At 45.9% G+C, this 22180-nt stretch overlaps 1 protein-coding gene across 2 annotated transcripts in view; it reads right to left on the bottom strand.

Moving 5' to 3' along the window:
* The window catches only part of LOC310670094 (uncharacterized protein), a 29579-nt gene that overhangs the window by 6990 nt on the left and 409 nt on the right, over positions 1 to 22180 (bottom strand). For both annotated transcript variants that reach the window (XM_083424692.1, XM_083424693.1), the window contains exon 2: positions 7642 to 9373. In XM_083424692.1, coding sequence (XP_083280818.1) covers positions 7642 to 9373 — 1732 coding nt within the window. The remainder of the gene's footprint in view (positions 1 to 7641; positions 9374 to 22180) is intronic.

Below are 22180 nucleotides of genomic sequence, written 5' to 3'. Positions count from 1 at the left end.
GCACAATTCTGCATTTGTTATTGAAATATACTCAGAGTCGCAAAGTGATTTCATGCTCTTTATTCAGCTCATAGTGGTGAGGAGGAATGAATGAAAGTCCCCTCAAAGTATCTGCTTTATATACATTATTTACACAATGGGCTGCACATGATTGGCTAATTCCGGAATTCTACTGTAAGCCAATCAGGTTGTGGATTCAGTTCTACCTGGAGCATGATTGGGTGGTTCCTGCCAACCAATCATACTGCTGCATTGTTCTAGGACCAATCAGACTGCTGCATTCTGAATCCTATTGTTCTAGGACCAATCAGACTGCTGCCTTTTGGATCCTATTGTTCTAGGACCAATCAGACTGCTGCAGTTTGGATCCTATTCAACTCAGTACATAACAGTTACCTTTTTCTGTTCTTCCTTTGAAAAAACAAAACGAAACAAAAAATCAGTCCCTGGGGAGAAGATGTTCCATGATGATTAGTAGGCCCTGCTTAGTGAGGCCTTTGCAGGAGACACCCAGGCCTGGTTGTTCTCCACAGCAAAACAAAAGAATTGTGGACCATAAAAAGGTGTGCTTCTTCATTTAAAAGCACTTTATGTACCGTTTATTTTGGTTGTGCAGGTCATGAGAGTCGTGGAGCTCTGCTGCCACCGATTTAGCATGTTTTCCAAGTCCTGGGGAGGGACAACCCCGCTCTCTGACCCCTGGTCACCTTCCTCTCTGTTTTCAGAGACTTCACATCCACGTTGAAGTGTCTGCTCTGCTCTTCGGGGCTCGAAACTTCCCTCCCCCCAAAGAAGGGATAAATGAGATTTTCCAGGAGTTGTACTTTGCACCCAGTGGTCCCAACCCCACCTTCAGAAAAGGGCAGCCCAAATTATCGAGGTGATGGAGGAACTCCGCTGTGCAGAAAAGTCGCGGAATTGGGAAATTTTTAGTTTAGAGAAAAAGCAAGTAAGAAGTGACACGATTATGAAATTGTGCATTGTGTGGAGAATGTAGGTAGAGAAAAGCTTTTTATTTCTCCTAGCGCTAGAATTCAGGGGCGTCAAAGGAAGCTGAATGGTGGAAGAGTCAGGATATATAAAAGAAACCCTTCGCACAGTGAGGAATTAAGCTATGGAACTCACTGCCACAAGAGGCAGCAATGGACTGCTGTAATAGAGGAATTGAGGAACCATTAAGGAGTACTCTTTGGGTTCAGTCAGTCAACCGGCTTGTAAACTATGCTGTTTGCAATGTGCATTTTAGGGTTGGCTTCACTTAGCAATGTTTTCTTTTGGAATTTTCAAGTTTTTTTGTTTTGTTAACTTTGTGTTAAATATGTATTCTGTAGTCGACCTCCTTTGTAATGTTCTATTTTGAAATATTTTAAGATAATATTTTAGTTTCCTGTTAAATATGTAGTAAACCGCTTTGAGATTTAAAAAATATATATCAAGCGGTATAGAAATTAATAATGATAACAATAATAACAATAATAATAATAATAATAATAATTTGTGGTTGGGGGGAAGGCTAGATGGCATCAGTGGACCTCACTGCTCTCCCTTGTCAGTACTCCCTCTCTCCTTATCCCAATTTCCCTAATGGCAGAGGGGCTAGCAGCTTGGCTCCCTCTCCTTGCTGCTTTCACCCATTGGGAGAGGGCGGGTGAGGAAGCAGACAGAGCTAGAAAAACAAAGAGGAGCCTGGCTGAAAGGAGCTTCCTCCCAAGTAATAATAATAATAAGAAGAATTTATTATTTATACCCCACCCATCTGGCTGGGTTTCCCCAGCCACTCTGGGTGGCTTCCAACAGAATATTAAAATACAATAACCTATTAAACATTAAAAAGCTTCAGGAGCAGCAGGTGAGAGACAGTTTCACTGAGATAATAATAATAATAATAATAATAATAATAATAATAATAATAATAATAATAATTTTAAAAAAATGTTTTATTTATATCCCGCCCTCCCCAGCCGAAGCCGGGCTCAGAGCAGCTAACATCAAATGTATAACACATTAACATAAAATCATACAATCAATTAAAATACATCCTCACCTGCGATATTTCCCAGAAGCTGGTAAAGTGAGGGGGAGATACCCTAAAACGTTTCACTAGTTGCCCAAAGTCTTCTAGAGTGTCTCAACTCTCCCCCAAAAGTGTTTTCCCTCTTATAATTTTATTTTTGATCCTAGTCCTCATTGCTGTTTCGGGTAAAGGAACAAACTGCAGAGGCAGGAGGAGATTTCTCTGAGGCCAAGGAAACGTTCCTTGTGGTGGCCTATCAAACAGGAGGCTGACGGAGAAACCGCATTACGGAGTAAGCATAGATGGGGCACCTTCGACCAGAAGAATGGCTCCTTGCAAGTTCAGGATGAACATGATGTGGCACTTGTCTGAGTGCCAGTCCCTCAGGTTGCAGGATCCAAGGGGACATATGAAATAAGGCCATCCATCTGCTAAACCAGGGGTAGACAACCTAAGGCCCGGAAGCCAGGTGCGGCCCAATTGCCTTCTCAATTGAGCCTGCGGATGCTCCAGGACTTTGTCTTTTATCATTATTATTATTTATTTGTTTCTTATCTTTGCTACTTCTTTATTTTTCTTTCTTTCTTTATAAATGTTCTATTTTATGTAATTTTCTTTCTTTTTTTACCTGTTAAGAGATAGTACATAATGTTTGTACAGACATGTAAATTTTTTAATCAATCAAGAATATTAATTTTAAAAAAGAAGAATGCTTTTATTTTAAATGCCTCTCTGGGATATTTGTGGGACCTGCCTGGTGTTTTTACATGAGCAGAATGTGTCCTTTTATTTCAAATGCATCTCTGGGCTATTTGTGGGGCATAGGAATTCGTTCATCCCCCCCCCCACCAAAAAAAAATATAGTCCGGCCCACCACATGATCTGAGGGACGGTGGACCGACCCATAGCTGAAAAAGATTGCTGACCCTTGTGCTAAACTGATCCCAAACTTCTTGTCTACGTGACAAGCATGTGCTACTGCGAAAAGAGCCGATATCACTTTCCTGAAAAAAGAAGCAAAAGCAGGGAGATGTTCATCCAAACATAGCAGAGGAAACCTCCCTCAGAACCAGCCAGCCAATCCGAGCACATGCTTCCTCAGTGAAGGTCATGCCGCTCTGCTTGGTTGCTAAGCAGCAGCTCCGCCCACCCCTCTTGGCCAGCTCTCTTCAACCACCACCAGATTTAACCCTTAGCTGATAAACGGCATGATCCCTGCTGTGGACCTTCCAACATTCCTGACCTCTTTGTCTCTCGCAGGTGATGAAACCGTGCTGACAATTCGTGCTCAGCCATCTCTCCTTGGGTCACCAAATCAGGTAGAGGGAATCAGGACCGGGGACCCTGCCAGTACCGCTATCTTGCTACCCACTAGGAAGGTTGTCAACGCCACTCTTGAAGATTTGAATCAGGAGTGGGGAACCTCAGGCCTCATGGTAGGGGGCACTAACTGCGGCCCTCCAAGCCTCTCTCTGGCCCTTGATCTTGCCTGTTGTTTCCTTGGATGGAGGTAGCAAATTTTGCCTCTGGATCCGCCCCCAATATTGTCTTGAATGGAAAGAGGCTCCCAGGTGGGGGAAAAAGCTTCTCCAGCCTCTACAGTGGTACCTTGGTTCTCAAACGCCTTGGTACTCCACAACTTGGAACCCAAACACCGCAAACCCGGAAGTAAGTGTTCCAGTTTGAAAACTTTTTTGGGAAGCCAAATGTGCTCCGTTTTGAGTGCCTTGATTCAATTTTGAGTGTTATGCTTCTCTTTTGAGTGTTACGCTGAGGTCTGTGTTTGCTATTTATTTTGCATTTTTGTTTTTGCGGCTCCTTTTGTTTTGTTTTTGTGACTGTGTGGAACCCAGTTCAGCTACCGACTGATTGATCGTGTGATTGCAGTACATTGTTTATTGCTTTCATTTTATGGATCAATGGTCTCGTTAGATGGTAAAATTCATGTTCAATTGCTGTTTTAGGGGTTGTTTTCTGAAGTCTGGGACGGATTAATCCATTTTACATTACTTTCTATGGGAAAGCCGCCTTGGTTTTGGAATGCTTTGGTTTGGGAACAGACCTCCGGAATGGATTAAGTTTGAGAACCAAGGTACCAATGTATATTAATCCTGAGGGTAATGCCCATTCCCCTCCCCTTAACAAGGCTTTGGGATTTTGCTTGTAGGCTCATCTATTTTGATATTTGCAAGGAAGCATTTCGCCCCTCTCCCTCTCAGGACTCAGTTTCACTGAAGAGGAATGGGCTCTGCTGGGTCCTGACCAGAGAGCCCTGCAGAGCCAAATTATGAAGGAGATTTTCAGGATCGTGTCCTCTCTCGGTAAGGTTCCCTTATACTCTGCTTGATGATAATATATTTTCAAAAATGCAAGTAAATTAATACTCAACGGGTTTAACGACTGTGTGTCAGCATCAAAAGTCTTATTGTTTTGGTCCAGCGAGTTTTATCTATTTGTGTATATCTTCCGTATATCTATTTCTAAAGCTCTGCTTCTGTTTATCTACCGTTTTCCCATTTAACAAAAATCCACAGGAGGATTAACCCTTGTCAGATGCCAGTAGAAAAAGTAAAAATTATTCTCCTATTATTTGTAACAATGATTTATTGATTGCCTTAAATATGATTGCCTTCTATGGCGAAACTTACCAGAAGAATAAGAAATCAAGTTAACATTTTTTTAAAATAAAAGAATGGAAATGGTTTATTGAATATTTACAGATAAATTGTAAACAGATAAAAACATTGGTAGGATTATTGTAATAACCTGCAGTTTTATACAAGTATATATTTAAAGAAGATGAATAAATGAGCAAATTAAGTTAATTTGGATATGCAGAAGATATTAAAGATAAATTTAAGGAACCGCAGAAAGAGGGGGAAGGAAGTCAAACCTTGAAATGTCAAAATGATTGTAAAATTAGTGAAATGTATAAACGTGTCAAGTATTTTAAAAATATTTTTAAAAAATAACTGATTGCCTTCTAAACCACCGTCTCAAGGCAATTTATATAAAAAATGTTTTAAAAAGCAGTTATATACACAAAGGCAATGAATAAAAATAAGACTAAAACCGTAACAAGTGGACACCCATTATTAAAATCTATTTACCCAGCTGGAAAAGGTCCCAATTCCCGCCCCCCCCCCCCGAAAGGGATGCCATTCCACAGAACACAGACAGTGACACTAAAAGCCCCATTCTGGGTGTGTGCTTTGGAGATCTTTGGAACTTGCAGGAGAATCTCTGCTGTATATCTGGGACTGAGCAGAACAGGGACTTGCATGTGAGTACAAACTCCTTGAACTCAGCCCAGTAGCGGATTGGTAGCAAGTGCAAATCCCACTAGCAGGCTGTTCTATGCTGGCAGTAGTTTCCTCCCACAAGCCTGAGGTGGATGGCACTGTGGTCTAAACCACTGAGCCTCTTGGGCTTGCTGATGGCAAGGTTGGCGGTCTGAATCTGTGCAACGGAGTGAGCTCCTGCTGCTCTGCCCCAGCTCCTGTCAACCTAGCAGTTCGAAAGCATTCCAAGTGTTCCATTGTGCCAGAAGCAGTTTAGTCCTGCTAGCCACATGACTGTGGACAAACGCCAGCTCCCTCGGCCTGAAAGCAAGATGAGCGCCGCAACCCCATAGTCGCCTTTACCTTTTTAACCTTGCTCACACAAGCCACCTGGCTATTGCGTTCTGCACCAGCTACAGCCTGTGGCCCAACCTTCAACGGTATCGCTTTGTACGGTGCATTGCAGTAATCTAACTATGAGGGATGTGAACAGATCCCATTATTTTCTTCCAGTGTAGGTGGGACTCATGAGGGTTTTTTAAAATTTTCATAAAGATTTTATTTTTGTAAGTATTTTTCTATTTCATTTTATGATGTATATGAAACAGAGATAGCAGATATAACTAGTGATCAGACGGGATTACTATGAGGAATGATAAAATATGCATCAAGCCATTGTGTCCGCGATGAAGGCATTGCGCTGACTGGGTTTGAGTCATTGACAAAAATTTCTGATCAAATCCCACAAGCCTCTACATCTGCGCCATTTTTCTCTACTGCCCATTTCTCTATGTCTGACAAGCACGTATAAGCATTCTAGGACACAGACCAGTTGCTGCACCAGGCATCCTAGGTCATAAAGTTAATAGGTTACTTTGATGTAGTTTGTTAATCTTTAGATAGATCTTAGGGCCAGGAAGAGAGTTCAGGAAGAGATGGTGAATACCACCCTTCCTTCCTTCCTTCCTTTACTGCTTGTTTATGACCTCGGGGTTTTCTGAATGCATTGCTCTAGTCCTGTTTTATTTACTCTCAGATATGTATGCATGTTCAGAGTAGTCTTTGTAGTTAACAGGATTTCTTCTGATCTGACTTTGTCTCACGTGGGGTTTTTTGAAATGCTCAGAGGAAATCTGATTGGTTCTTACAAACACTGTGTAAAAAGTTCTTTTGTGAATAAAACGACCTGGGCCAAGGGGTAGGGAGAGAATTATTATACGCACTCCTCCGAGAGTCTTGCTGGTCAAGCCTTGGGTGTATTTTATTAATCAGAGTCCAATCCTTCCTTGCTTTGGGAACGCTGCAAATAACAGCAGATGAAAATTAGGATATAAAAAGCAAAACTACAAAATAGGCACCTAGACTTGTACATGGGTTCAAACAGCACAGTCCAAGTTAATAATAATTGGCATTATCTGATGATCAAGTATATCTCTGGACTTGCCAAGCTTGTGACAACAGTTGTCTAGCAGATGATGTATATAGAATCATAGAACTGTAGTTATAACGTACCCCCAAGGGTCATCTAGTCCAACCCCAGCAATGAACTAATCTCGGCTAAAGCATCCATAGCAGAAGCCCATCCAACCTCTGCTTAAAATCCTCCAAGGAAGGAGAGCCCGCCACCTCCCGAGGGAGACTGTTCCATTGTCAAAACAGCTCTTACTGCCAGAAAGTTCTTCCACTCCAATAATGGCTGTCCTGGAGGGACCAGAACACAATTATTGGTTTACTCTCTGTAGGAGTTATTTGATATGATTAAAGATCTTCCCACACGCCAACCCTTTCTAAGATGTTTCCCTTGTACGAGTTCTTTACTGTTTAGGAACGGAGCCCCTGTCACTGAAGTTCTTTCCATACACCAAACATTTCTAAGATTTCCTCCCTGTATGAATTCTTTGGTGGCTAGTAAGGCCACTACTTTGAGTGAAGCTCATTCCACACTCCAAACATGTATACGGTTTCTCTCCTGTATGAGTTCTTTCATGCGACTTAAGGTAGCTACTACGACTGAAGCTTTTCCCACACTCCGAACATGTATACGGTTTCTCTCCTGTATGAGTTCTTTGATGCAACTTAAAGGCGCTATGGTGACTGAAGCACCTTCCACACTCCGAACATGTATACGGTTTCTCTCCTGTATGAGTTCTTTGATGCGGCTTAAAGGCGCTATGGTGACTGAAGCTCTTTCCACACTCTGAACATGTATACGGTTTCTCTCCTGTATGAGTTCTTTGATGCGACTTAAGGGAGCTACTGCGACTGAAGCTCCTTCCACACTCCAAACATGTATACGGTTTCTCTTCTGTATGAGTTCGTTTATGCAACATAAGGGAGCTACTGCACCTGAAGCTCCTTCCACACTCTGAACATGTATACGGTTTCTCTCCTGTATGAATTCTTTGATGCAACCTGAGTTGGCTACCACGACTGAAGCTCTTCCCACACTCCAAACATTTATAAGGTTTCTCTCCTGTGTGCAATCTTAGATGCAAGGTAAGGCTGGAACTCTGACTGAAGCCCTTTCCACACTCCAAACATGTATATCGTTTCTCCCCTATATGAATTCTTTCATGCGAGGAAAGGTAGTCGATGCGACTGAAGCTCTTACCACATTCCCAGCATTTACAAGGTTTGCTGCCTCGATGAGTTTGTTGATGTCTAGTAAGCGCATTGCTGCGAGCGAAGTTCATTCCACACTCCAAACACGTATGCGGTTTCTCCCCTGTATGAGATATTTGATGCGACTTAAGGGTGCTACTCCTACTGAAGCTCCTTCCACACTCTGAACATGTATACGGTTTTTCCCCTGTATGAGATCTCCGATGCAAGGTAAGGGCACGATTGTGACTGAAACTCTTTCCACACTCTGAACACGTATACGGTTTTTCCCCTGTATGAGATCTTTGATGCAAGGTAAGGGCACTATTGTGACTGAAACTCTTTCCACACTCTGAACACGTATACGGTTTTTCCCCTGTATGAGATCTTTGATGCAACGTAAGGGCACCACAGTGACTGTAGCTCTTTCCACACTCCAAGCATTTATACGGTTTCTCCCCTGTATGAGTTCTTCGATGCAACTTAAGGTTGCTACTCTGACTGAAGCTCTTTCCACACTCTGAACATGTATACGGTTTCTCCCCTGTATGAGTTCTTTGATGCGAGGTAAGCTGGTCACATCGACTGAAGCTCCTTCCACACTCTGAACATGTATACCGTTTCTCCCCTGTATGAGTTCGTTGATGCGCCTTAAGGGTGCTACTCCTACTGAAGCTCCTTCCACACTCTGAACATGTACACGGTTTCTCCCCTGTATGAGTTGTTTGATGCGAGGAAAGGGCACCATTGTGACTGAAACTCTTTCCACACTCTAAACATGTATACGGTTTCTCCCCTGTATGAGATCTTTGATGCGAGGTAAGCTGGCCACATCGACTGAAGATCTTTCCGCACTCGGAACATGTATAGGGTTTTTCCCCTGTATGAGTTCTTTGATGGCTAGTAAGCTGGCCACATCGACTGAAGCTCTTTCCACACTCCAAGCATTTATACGGTTTCTCCCCTGTATGAGTTCTTTGATGCCTATTAAGATGGCCACGTTGACTGTAGCTCTTTCCACACTCGGAACACATATATGGTTTCTCTCCTGTATGCGTTCTTTGATGCCTAGTAAGATGGCCACGTTCACTGAAGCTCTTTCCACACTCGGAACACATATATGGTTTCTCTCCTGTATGAGTTCTTTGATGCAAGATAAGGGCAGTACTGTGAATGAAGCTCTTTCCACACTCTGAACATGTGTACGGTTTCTCCCCTGTATGCGTTCTTTGATGCCTAGTAAGAGTTGAGCGACGACCAAATCTCTTTCCACACACGGTGCATTCATGCTTTTTCTCCTCTCTGGGAATTTGGTTTTCACCACCCTGAGACATACAAGAGTCACCCTCCGGCTTCTGCTTTCGTCTCCCCTCTTGCCTTCTGCCTCCATCTTGAACCCTCAGCTTCCTTTGTTCTTTGGATCCTTTTGGTGACATTTCTGATTGTTCTCCTTCTGCCAGCATCCCTTCAACATCTCCTGATGGAATAAAAAGGCAAACTGATGAAATGCTAAAGGAGCGTCTTCACCCCAATCATTCAGTCAGGACACAGAGATCCAGGTCCCAGGGCCTTGTGGCAGTTCCCTCACTGTGAGAAGGGAAGTTACAGGGAACGAGGCAGAGTGCCTTCTTGGTAGTGGTGCCCACCCTGTGGAAAGCTATCCCATCAGATATCTAGGAAACAAACAACTATACAACTTTTAGAAGACAACTGGAGGCAGCCATGTAGAGGGAAGTTTTAAATGTTTTATTATGGAGGAAAGAGACATAATTTTGAGTCAGCACTACAATAAATCCTTGGTGATAGAGCAGTCAAGAGTGGAAATTTTTTAAGACATTCCGAAACATCTTCTGGACCTTAGGTCCAACTACGTTGGATTGGCTGCCCTGTTGAAAAGGAATCAAATCATTTTTAGGTGGCAACTTCCCCAAGGTCTCTCCTTTACCTTTAAAGGAAGGAAGATAAAAATAAGATCAGAAGAAGACAGAGATAAATTTTTGAATAAACACGAGGAAGATCTGCAGAAAGAACTTGAAAAAGTAGGCCCGACGAACACAACACCAACGGAAGAGCAAGCACTTGGGGCAGTTGGAGGCAAGGAGAAAACAACTACATAATGGCACTACAAATATTGAGTTGGAACATTAATGGCGCTACCTCTCCTGAGAAAAGGAGAAAGATCTTTCATTTACTTAGAAAGGAACATTTGGACTTGATTTGTTTACAAGAAACACACGTGACAAGGCTACACAGGAAGTTATTAATTAACAAAAGATTGGGCCAAGAATTTATCTCATCAGATAAAGTTAAAAAAAGAGGAGGAGTCCTATATGCAAAAGAAAGCCTATCACCAAAATTTATGTTTAAAGATAAACAAGGAAGAATTGTTGCAATTGAAATAAACTCACAAGGAGAGAAAATTTTGATAATAGGTATCTATGCGCCAAATGAAGGAAAATCAGAATTTTTTAAGAAGTTACATGAGACTCTTATGGACTATATGGAATATAATATGATCTTGACGGGAGATATGAACGGAGTAGTGTCTACAAATATGGACAAGGCACAGAGAGAGGTAGTTACTAATGATGGCAGACTACCAAAAACCATTTTTGACATGACTGAGAATATGGACTTGGTGGACATTTGGAGAACTAAGAATCCTTTAGGAAGAGAGGGAACTTTCTTCTCTGAGGCTAAGATGACATGGACGAGAATTGACCAAATCTGGGTAACTAGAAGTCTGGTACCTAAGACAAACAAGGTAGAAATCAGCCCCAAAACCTGTTCTGATCACAATGCGGTCAAGATGGAAATGAAACTGACGCCAGCTGGTTCCTTCAGATGGAGAATGAATGATGCCCTGTTTCGAAGTGAGGAATTCACCAAGAAGGCCCAAAAAACTCCGAGAAACTACTTTGAGATAAATATGAATACTACAGTGGAAAAAAGAGTTATCTGGGATGCAAGCAAGGCGGTTATGAGAGGTTTTTTGATACAACAGAATGCAATTAAGAAAAGAACACAAAATGAGAAAAAAGATAAAATCCTGGAAAAAATAAAGGAAGGAGAGAAAAAAATGAGAGTGAAACCAAAGTCGCAAGAGATTCTGAAAGAGATAAAGTTATACCAAGTACAATATATGAAATTGATGAACGAGGAAATAAGAGTGAAGATTAGACAGATGAGACAAAAGACACTTGAATCGGCAAATAAGTGTGGGAAACTCTTGGCATGGCAATTGAAAAAAAGACAGAAATTAAACACAGTCACGAATTTGGAAGTGGATGGAAAGAATATACAGAATCCGGTGGAAATCAGAAGATGCTTCCAGAAGTATTTCAAGCAATTGTATACACAGGAGAAACAGAAAGGAATGGACATTGATAGATTTTTGGAAGTAAATGGACTACAAAAAATCTCTCAGGAAAATAAGTTAATGTTGAATCATAAAATTACAGAGCAGGAAGTAGAAGGGGCCATACAGAACATGCAGTTGGGCAAATCTCCAGGACCGGATGGATTGACTTAAAGATACTACAGAACTTTGAAAGAATGGTTAGTACAACCTTTAAAAGAAGTCTGTAATGAAATATTGGAGGGGGGAAAGGCACCGGAGTCATGGAAAGAGGCTTATATCACACTTATACCAAAAACTAAGACTGAAAAGACACAACTTAAGAACTACCGCCCCATATCACTGCTTAATGTGGATTATAAAATCTTTGCAGACATATTGGCTAAAAGACTAAAAAAGGTACTAGTAGAGGTAATTCACAAAGATCAAGCAGGCTTTCTCCCAGGCAGACATTTGAAGGACAACACGAGGAACATAATAAATATTATTGAAAAACTACAGGAGAATATAAATACTAAAGCAGTTCAGATATTTGTGGATGCGGAGAAAGCCTTTGATAACATTTCTTGGAGTTTTATGAAAAAGAATTTACAGGGGATGGGGTTTGGTGAAAGATTTGGAAATGGTATAGGTGCAATTTATACAGAACAGAAGGCCAAATTAATTGTGAACAATGTGGTGACGGAAGAATTTAAGATTGAGAAAGGAACGCGACAAGGGTGCCCAATCTCTCCATTGCTCTTTATATCGGTCCTGGAGGTTTTGCTGAATATGATAAGAAGGGACCAGCAGGTGGGGGTTAAACAGTACAAATTAAAAGCATTTGCTGATGACCTGCTATTAACTTTACAGGAGCTGGAGACTAGTACTAAAAGAGCACTGAAATTAATCCAAGATTTTGGTCAGGTAGCAGGTTTTAAGTTAAATAAAATGAAAACAAAAGTATTGGGAAAAAACTTAACTGCAATGGAGAGAGATAAGTTCCAGAAGGAGACAGGACTATCACTGGTTAAGAAAGTGAAATATTTGGGGGTTAACATGACTTCTAAGAATGTCAACTTATTTAAAGATAACTATGAAAAATGCTGGTCTGAGGTGAAAAAAGACTTAGAAACATGGTCAAACTTGAAACTATCATTGCTAGGCCGAATTGCTGTTATAAAGATGAATGTACTGCCAAGGATGCTGTTTCTATTCCAAATATTGCAAATTGTGGATAAAATGGACTGTTTCAAGAAGTGGCAGAGAGATATCTCTAAATTCGTCTGGCAGGGCAAGAAGCCTCGAATAAAATTTAAGATATTAACAGATGCTAAAGAAAGAGGTGGATTTGCCCTGCCAGACCTTAAAACTTTATTATGAATCAGCCGCTTTTTGCTGGCTGAAAGAATGGATGCTGTCAGAGCTGGCTCCTGGTCCCAGCTCACAAAGGACCAACGCTAGCCGGTAGTAAAGTATCAAAGTCTTTATTGAAGAATAGTTTCCATTTCCAAGCCTCAGCGTCCCAGCTCTACGTCTGGAGTCTAGACCGGCGAAGCTCCGTCTGAGTCTCCGCCCCCTGTACACCAGTTTAAGACTCTAATCTTACTCCACCTCTTCCTTCTCTCTCTCTTCCTCTGGGTCCTACTACCCCCCGGGGTCTCCTCCCTCCTGGACTCTTCCGACGCAGACGTTGACCCCTCTGACTCCTCCCCCTCTCTTCGGCGGGCTTTAGGACCTGGCTCCCTACCCGGGCTGCCCACCGTGCCGCCCTCCTGTACATTTGAACTTGGCGCGCGCGCGCGCGTTTAACTTTCCTGATGACCGTTTCCTCGCTCCCTGACGAGGGTGTGGTCACTCCTGCCTCACGTTCTCCCGCTGCCCGCGCGCCACCTGATCCCGATGCCTGGGACTCCTCCCCCCTACTGCACTCTGGGGGGGACGCTGGTCCGGATTTCCAGCTGCTACTCTCTGAGGCCCCTCTGGCCCCTTCTTCCCGAGATGTCCCCCTGGGCACTCCCCTTGCCCTGACTATGGGGGCCCCTTTCTGTGAATCCTCCGAGTCACTGGAGAGACTCAGAGACCTCGGATTGCTGTCATCGCTGACATTTCCTTCGGACTCCTCCCCCTCGCTCTCCATTTCCTCCCTCTCCTGTGACTCTGCTCCTGAACCCCTGACATCCATCCCCCCCTCGAAGCCCCCCCTTCCCCCTCCTCCGGCGGGGGTGCTGGGTGCTCCGTCGTTGTGGGGGTGAATGGCGGATACAGTTCGTCCCCCGTGGCGTGCATCCAGCCGGATAAGTCCGGTTCGTCCTCCTTGTCTTCGCCGACCTCGATCTCCTCTGCTTCCATCTCCGTGCCGCCATGCTCGAACCCAACGTCCTCCCCCAGCACGTCCATGTCCATCTCGCCCTTGGTCCCCTCTGGGTCCGTTGCCTGCCAAGGACCCCCCAGCCACCTCCTGCTCCACCGCTCCTCTCCTCGATCGTCCCACCAAAACGAGCGGTCTGAGGCAAACCCCGAGGGCGAGCCTTCCGGGGAACGTGTTTCTATTGCCGGTTCCTCGTCCGAGGTGAACCCCTGGAATGTGCTGGCTGAAAGCGTGGGTGTGAAAAGCCAGTCGTCGAAATACTCGGCTGGCATGGGCCTGTGTGGGAACAAGGCATGAAACTCCTCCTTGAGAAGAGGCTCGTTCAGGGCATAGTCCGGCACCCAACGGTTGGCGCTGGCCGGGGTACCTTCACTGGCGAGAAAATATTCTACTCCCTCTTCCCCCCATCTCGAGTCTAAAATCTCTGTGACCTGGTTGATGGGCTCCCTTCTTGGCGACTCCCTCCTTGGGGGGGTCTCCCTATACGGGTCTGGTGCTGTGCCCTGCGCCTGAAATCGGTGAGGTGCTTTGTAGGGCGTGAGCACCGACCTATGGAATACTGGGTGCATTCTGGATCCCTCCGGAAGTGTCAACCGGAAGGCCACCGGATTGATCTGTGCCTCAACTTGGTAAGGTCCTAGCTGCTTATGTCCGAGTTTCTTCTTCGCTAATGATCTGGTCGGCACTGCGTGGGCTGCTAACCACACCCAGTCTCCCACCTGTATGTCCTCCCCGACCCTTCTGTGCTTGTCAGCCTGCAGTTTGTATGCATGCTTTGCAAGCTCTAACTGCCTCCTAAGCTGTTCGTGAACCTCCTGCAATTCTGCCGCTAAGACTTCCGCTGCCTGTGGCTCCCCCTCCCCCAGTCTCTCTAATCCCGGGAAGGTTCTGGGATGCCTCCCGTTGTTGGCGAAGAACGGTGTCACCCCCGTGGACACGTGCTTCGTGTTGTTGTAGGCGAACTCAGCGAGCGGCAGGTAGTCCACCCATGTTGTCGGCTGCTGATTTGCATAGCATCTCAGGTACTGCTGCATGATGGCGTTGACGCGCTCCGCTTGTCCGTTGGTCTGCGGGTGTCTCGCCGACGCTAGGTTGATCTTGACGTTCAGGAAACCCATCAGCTTCTGCCAGAAGTTCGAAATGAACTGGCGCCCCCTGTCGGACAAGATAGACCGTGGCAGACCGTGCACCCGGAAGACGTGGTCTATGAACAGTTTGGCGGTCTGTTCCGCCGTGGCCACCTTCGCGCATGGAATGAAGTGGGCCATTTTAGTGAACATGTCCACCACCACTAGCACTGCCGTTTTACCCCTTGAGCTGGGTAAATCCGTGACAAAGTGCAGGGCCACCCTCTCCCACGGTTCGCTCGGTGTCTGCAGCGGTTCGAGCAGTCCCGCCGGAGGTTTGTGCACTGACTTGGCCCTTTGGCAGGTGTCGCACCTCGAGACGTACTCCGCGACTTCCCCCCTCATCTTGGGCCACCAAAAATCTCTGGCAACTAGTTCTGCCGTCTTCTCCTTGCCAAAGTGCCCGGCGGTGGGTGCGTCGTGCAACTGCTGCAGTACTTTCGCATGGAGGTCGTCTCCCGGTACATAGAGTGCTCCTCTGCGGATGAGCAATCCGTCCCGTATTTGGAACTCGTCGTCCTTCACCGTGCCCTTGTGCACCTCCTCCATCTTGGCTTGTGCGAAAGGGTCCTCCTGCAGTGCTCGACGGACCGCCTCCAGGTCCACGGTTGCTGAAGCGCACGCCCACGCTTTCGGAGCGAAAATGTGCTTGGCCGCTGCTGGTGCCGCCTCTTCGAGGTATTGCGGCTTTCTGGACAGTGCATCTGCCATGATGTTGTTGTCGCCTGGGATGTACTCTATCCTGAAGTCGAAATCCGCAAAGAACTCCGCCCATCTGATGTGCCGCTGGTTCAGGAACCTTGCCGTGCGCCAGTACTCCAGGTTCTTATGATCCGTGCGAACCTGCACTGTGTGTTTGGCTCCGATGAGGAAGTGCCGCCACGCCTTGAATGCTGCATGAATGGCCAGCAACTCCCTGTCCCAGATGGTGTAGTTCTGCTCTGACTTGCTGAGCTTCCTAGAGTAGAAGGCACACGGTCTCCAGTCCCCCTGCGGGTCCTGCTGCAACAGTACTGCGCCCACTGCTCTGTCTGAGGCGTCCGTTTCAACTCTCATCGGTCTGCCGGGATTCACATGTAGTAGCTGCTCTTCGGACGAGAAGAGACGCTTAAGGTTCTGGAAGGACTGCTCTGCTTGCTCCGTCCAGATGAATTTCTTCTTCTTGGAGCTGAGCGTGTCGGTAATGGCCGCTGTCTGCATCGCGAACCCCTTGATGAACTTGCGGTAAAAGTTGGCGAAACCCACAAACCGCTGGACCTCCTTCTGATTGCGCGGGCTCTTCCAGTCCAACACTGCGCGAACCTTGACGCTGTCCATGGCGAGCCCCTTGTCCGACAACTTGTAGCCCAGGAAATCCACCTCCTTCCTGTTGAACTGGCACTTCTCCAGCTTGGCGTACAGCCGATGCTCCTGCAGTCTCTGCAGAACCTCCTTGACGTCTCTCTCGTGGGTCTCCTCTGATTCTGAGAATATCAGGATGTCGTCCAAGAAGCAGACGCATTTCTTGTAGAGGAGACCCGCCAGGACGTGATGCATGAAGGCTTGAAAACAGTGAGAGCCATTTTGTAATCCAAAAGGCATAACTCTGTATTCATAAGTGCCCAGGGGCGTGAACATGGCAGTCTTCCACTCGTCTCCCTCCCGTATGCGAATCAGGTTGTACGCCCCTCGCAGATCCAACTTAGTGAAAACGCGTCCCTTCCTCACCGTTGCGAGCAGGTCATCTATTTTGGGCATGGGAAAGGCCGTGGGCTTGGTCTTGGAATTTAAGAGCCTGAAATCAACTACAAGCCTCTTTTGGGGCGTGTCCTTTTTCTTCACAAAGAATACCGGACTGCCCCCCACTGCCTTCGACTCCCGGATGAAACCGCGCTTCAAGTTGAGGTCTATGAACTCCCTGAGTTCCTGCAGCTCGTCTTCAGACATGGAATACAGTTTCCCGGTTGGCAGCGTCGCCCCTGGCAGGAGGTCAATCTTGCAGTCATAGGGCCTGTGGGGAGGCAGCTTGTCTGCTTCCTTCTCGCAGAAAACCTCCAAAAACGCTGCGTACTTGCGTGGCACTGCTTGCAGCGTGCCTAATTGTAGCTGCGGGTCTTCCCCTCCCTCTTCCGGGCTAGGAAGGATGCAATGTTCCGCGCAATAGGAGGAGCCGAAGGTCAGTTGGCGCTGGTACCACGCCAGTGCTGGGCTATGCCTGTGCAGCCAACTCATGCCCAAGACTACCGGCGTGTCTGACAGGTGGGTGACATTGAAGCTGATGACTTCTTGGTGATTTCCAATCCGCATCACCATTGGCTGCGTTTGTTGCACCACCTGCCCCCCTAACAAGTCTCTGCCATCCACCGTGACAACTTTCAGGGGCAGCGTGGCTGGTAGTAGCGGTATATTGTGCTGCTGAATGAAATCCAGTCCTATAAAGTCGGCGTTGCTGCCGGAGTCAATGGTGATCGGCACTTCCAGAGTGCGTCCATTGGGCAGCTGGAGAGACGCTGTAAGCTGCACCACTGGTTTGGGTGGGAGGGGGTCTGTGGGCTGCAAAATTGCTGGGGATTGCTTCATTGACTTGTCTGGCTGGACCCCAGTGCCTCTTCCTCCAGCCAGACTCCGTCGTTTAACTGTTGCGGTGTTCTCTGTTGAGTTGTTTCTGTGACTGTTGCCGAGGCTGCAGTGTGCTTGTGGAGCCTCTGGGGACACTCTTTCGCCATGTGCTGAGCACTGTCGCAGATGTAGCACTTCCTGTTCCCTCTAGGAGGCTTCGTTTTGACTGCTCCCGGGGTTAGGGCTCTGGTAGCTGACTGAGCCCTGGCACCTCCGATCTCCATCGGTTCTTCTCCCCCTCCCTGCGAGGGTGTGGAGTGCGCACGCTCTGCTTCTTTGGGAGAGAAGGGAGGTGCTCTGGCTGGTGCCCTTCCCCAACGTCCTTCTTCTCTGTTCCAAGGACGTTCCTCCAGATGCACCCCGATTTCCAGCGCCCTCTGGACTACTTGCTGGGTGCTCCTTGGTCTCTCCCCCCTTCTAATCTCCGCTTTTACATCTGCATTCAAGTCCTCCCAAAAGAGGTCTCTCACTGGCGCAGAATCTTTTTCCCATCCCAGTGCATGAACTAGTCCGAAAAAGCGTGCATGGTACTGCCTCACACTGGCTCTGCCTTGTTTAAGTCCGTGTATGTCTCTCCTGGCAATATCGATGTCTATCTTTGATAAAAAACACGAATCCATTGCTTTAATGAAAGCCTTCGCATCTTGGAGCGCCGGATCATTATCTCTCCATAAATTCCTTAGCCACGTTTTGGCCTCCCCATGCAAATGGGACAAGATAAACCCCACTTTCTCTCTCTCATCTCTAAAGTCTTTTCCTAGCAGATCCAGCGCAAACAGCAGGTCTGCTCTGAAGTTGGGGTACTGCTGTAAACTCCCGTCGAAATGAGATACAAGGCTGCCTCCCCTTCTCCCCAAGCCAATGCCCTCTGCTTTGGGTCCCGGTTGCCCCTGTTTAGAAAGCACGTCCAACCGGACTTGGAGATCCCGGCAGGCGTTAACCATTTCCTCCTCCCTTTTCCTGGATGCAAGTACCTCCGTGCTGAGTTGTGTCACAGCTTCTTGCAGGGCTGCTAGTTGCTCTTCCGTAGTCATCTTGCCTGAGTTTTGTGAGCTCTGGAAGCACCCCTCCTCTGCCCTCGCTGCGTCGACTCACGTGGCGAGGTTCTTGGTGCCAAAACTTTTGGAGACGGAGCTTACTGTCAGAGCTGGCTCCTGGTCCCAGCTCACAAAGGACCAACGCTAGCCGGTAGTAAAGTATCAAAGTCTTTATTGAAGAATAGTTTCCATTTCCAAGCCTCAGCGTCCCAGCTCTACGTCTGGAGTCTAGACCGGCGAAGCTCCGTCTGAGTCTCCGCCCCCTGTACACCAGTTTAAGACTCTAATCTTACTCCACCTCTTCCTTCTCTCTCTCTTCCTCTGGGTCCTACTACCCCCCGGGGTCTCCTCCCTCCTGGACTCTTCCGACGCAGACGTTGACCCCTCTGACTCCTCCCCCTCTCTTCGGCGGGCTTTAGGACCTGGCTCCCTACCCGGGCTGCCCACCGTGCCGCCCTCCTGTACATTTGAACTTGGCGCGCACGCGCGTTTAACTTTCCTGATGACCGTTTCCTCGCTCCCTGACGAGGGTGTGGTCACTCCTGCCTCACGTTCTCCCGCTGCCCGCGCGCCACCTGATCCCGATGCCTGGGACTCCTCCCCCCTACTGCACTCTGGGGGGGACGCTGGTCCGGATTTCCAGCTGCTACTCTCTGAGTCCCCTCTGGCCCCTTCTTCCCGAGATGTCCCCCTGGGCACTCCCCTTGCCCTGACTATGGGGGCCGCTTTCTGTGAATCCTCCGAGTCACTGGAGAGACTCAGAGACCTCGGATTGCTGTCATCGCTGACATTTCCTTCGGACTCCTCCCCCTCGCTCTCCATTTCCTCCCTCTCCTGTGACTCTGCTCCTGAACCCCTGACAGATGCTTCTTGAAAACACCGACATTCTGGACTTGGAAGGTTTTAATAATGCATTTGGTTGGCATGTATATCTTTGGTATGATAAGGCCAAGGCCCATAGGGCATTTAAGAACCATATTGTTAGGAAAGCACTGTTTAACGTTTGGATAAGGTACAAAGATTTCTTAGAAAATAAAACCCCAAGATGGTTGTCACCAATGGAAGCGAAAGCATTGAAAAACTCAATATGGAGGCCAAGTGGCCGAAATATTGGGGAATTTTGGAGCAAGAGGGAGACAGGCTAAAACTGCAGAGCTTTGAAAAATTAAAGAATAGAGTGAGAGACTGGCTCCACTATTATCAAATAATGGAGGCATATAAATTGGACAAAAAATTAGGCTTCCAGGTGGAAAAATCAAAGCTGGAAACAGAATTGTTAGAACCCAAAGTTAAAAATTTGTCAAGAATGTATAACTTGCTGTTGAAATGGAATACCCAAGATGAAATGGTGAAATCTGTTATGATTAAACGGGCACAGGATGTCGGACATAACATTATGATGGTTGACTGCGAACAGTTATGGAACACCGGTATGAAATTTACGGCATGTAATGCCTTAAAGGAGAATTTAATGAAAATGATGTATAGGTGGTACCTAACACCAGTCAAGCTTGCAAAAATCTATCATTTGTCTGACAATAAATGCTGGAAATGTAAAGAAGTGGAAGGGACTTTCTTTCACCTTTGGTGGACGTGCCCAAGGATTAAGACCTTCTGGGAAATGATATATAATGAAATGAAAAAGGTATTTAAATATACCTTTCTGAAGAAACCAGAGGCCTTTCTCCTGGGCATGGTCGGCCAATTGGTGTCAAAGAAAGATAGAATTTTTTTTATGTACGCCACAACAGCAGCAAGAATACTCATCGCAAAGTACTGGAAGACGCAAAAATTACCCACTCGGGAAGAATGGCAGATGAAACTGGTGGACTACATGGAAATGGAGGAAATGACCGGCAGAATCCAAGACCAGGGAGAAGAGTTGATTGAAGAAGATTGGGAAAAATTTAAAGTATATTTACAAAAATACTGTAAAATTAATGAATGTTAGAAGTATATTGGAATGAAGTTACACGGTTTTAGCAGAAGGGTTATTAAGAATGATATGAACATTAAGTGTTAATGCGTTAAATTGGGAAATTGAAAATTAAATGGTATTATGATAAATTAAAGATTAAATTGAAGAAGAGGGAAAGGATTTGTTGAATTAGATAATTTGAACTAGAATACAAAAAAGGGAGGTGCGAGGAAGTCGAGGAAATAAGCTAATGAAAGATGTGGATATAAAATTTGGATGTGTGTTTTTACTTTTGTTTCTTTTTTTATGTTGTATTGTTGTATTGTTTTTATTTCAGTTTCTATTGTGGATGTATTGTTTGTTGAATTTATGTATTGCTTTTTTTCTTCTTCTTTTGTTTATTTTTTATTGTCTTTCTTGTTATAAGTATAAAATACCCAATAAAAATCTTATTAAAAAAAATAATTAAATGTTTTATTATGCTTTTATATTTGTTAGAAGCCAGCTAGAGTGGCTGGGGCAACCCAGTCAGATCCGTGGGGTACAAATAATGAAAGTATTAATATGGTATTATTATTTATTGAGTTTATATACCGCCCTACACCTGGAGGACTCAGCATGGTTCACAGAAAAGATCGCATCATATATAATCAGAATAAAAACAACATCCCAATACCCCCCCCCCAAAAAGAGCCACGTTTGAAAAAGACTATAGGATGTCAAACATATCAAGCAAAAGCCTGGTTAAAAAGGAACATGTTTGCATGGAACTTAAAGGTGTATATCCCTTCATGGATCACTGCCTTGTCATGGCGAAGGGGCTTGAATAACTGAGAGAAGCTATGACCTATGCCGTGCAGGGCCACCCAAGACAGACAGGTCAGCCGAGAGTTTAGACTAAACGTGATCCACCTGGAGAAGAAACTGGCAACCCACTCCAGTATTATGCCATGAAAGCTCCATGGACATAAAAAAGGAGAAGCTTTGAGAGGAAAGTGAGTTTCCAAGGCATGCTCTGATTCATGGGGTCACGGAGAGTTGGACACAACTAAGATGACTAATCAACAACAAAGGTGTATAAGGAAGGTGCCAGGTGAACTTCCCTGGGGAGAGCATTCCACAGGGAGCCACTGCAGAGAAGTCCCTGTTCTCGTGTTGCCACCCTCCAGACCACTTGAGGAGGAGGCCCATGAAGGAGGACCTCAGGATCAGGCTAGGTTCATATGGAAAGAAGCAGCTGGTTTGAGCGTGGTGCTGATAATGCAAAGGTTGCAGGTTTGATCCCTGTATGGGGCAGCTGCCTATTCCTGCATTGCAGGGGGTTGGACTAGATGATCCTCAGGGTCCCTTCCAACTCTACAGTTCTAGGTCAGCCGAGAGTTTAGACTAAATGTGATCCACCTGGAGAAGAAACTGGCAACCCACCCCAGTATTATGCCATGAAAGCTCCATGGACATAAAACAGGAGAAGCTTTGAGAGGAACTGCCCTAAGGCCTGTGGGTATAGGGAGGCATACAATTTTAATAAATTATAATAAAATCAGGCCGGATAAAAATTATTACAAGTTCCAGGGGGGAGCCCCAGCAGAAGGTTTCCCAATGCTGAAGGGTTTGCCTTGACCCCAAGCCCTATGGGGAGCCCAAGGAAGGTCCCCCACCTGCCCAGGTTGGCCTGCAGGGAGGAGAGCAGGAGAAAGATCTGCCCCTCCATTGGGAAAAGATGTCCTACCCCCATAAAAAGGGGGAAAGCCCTATAAATGCATTATTTTAGCGGAATCATATACAGAATGCATTAATTATGGTAAATGTAAATATTTGGGGAAATACCCATTGCAAAAGCGTGTCCATTAGGAGAAATCTGCACCAAAATGCTGACCAATTTTCAAGAGGTCTTTA

This window comes from Podarcis tiliguerta (assembly GCF_965153285.1).
Source record: "Podarcis tiliguerta genome assembly, chromosome: 2".
Classification (NCBI taxonomy): Eukaryota; Metazoa; Chordata; class Lepidosauria; order Squamata; family Lacertidae; genus Podarcis; species Podarcis tiliguerta.
This window is presented reverse-complemented; position numbering and strand designations above follow the sequence as displayed.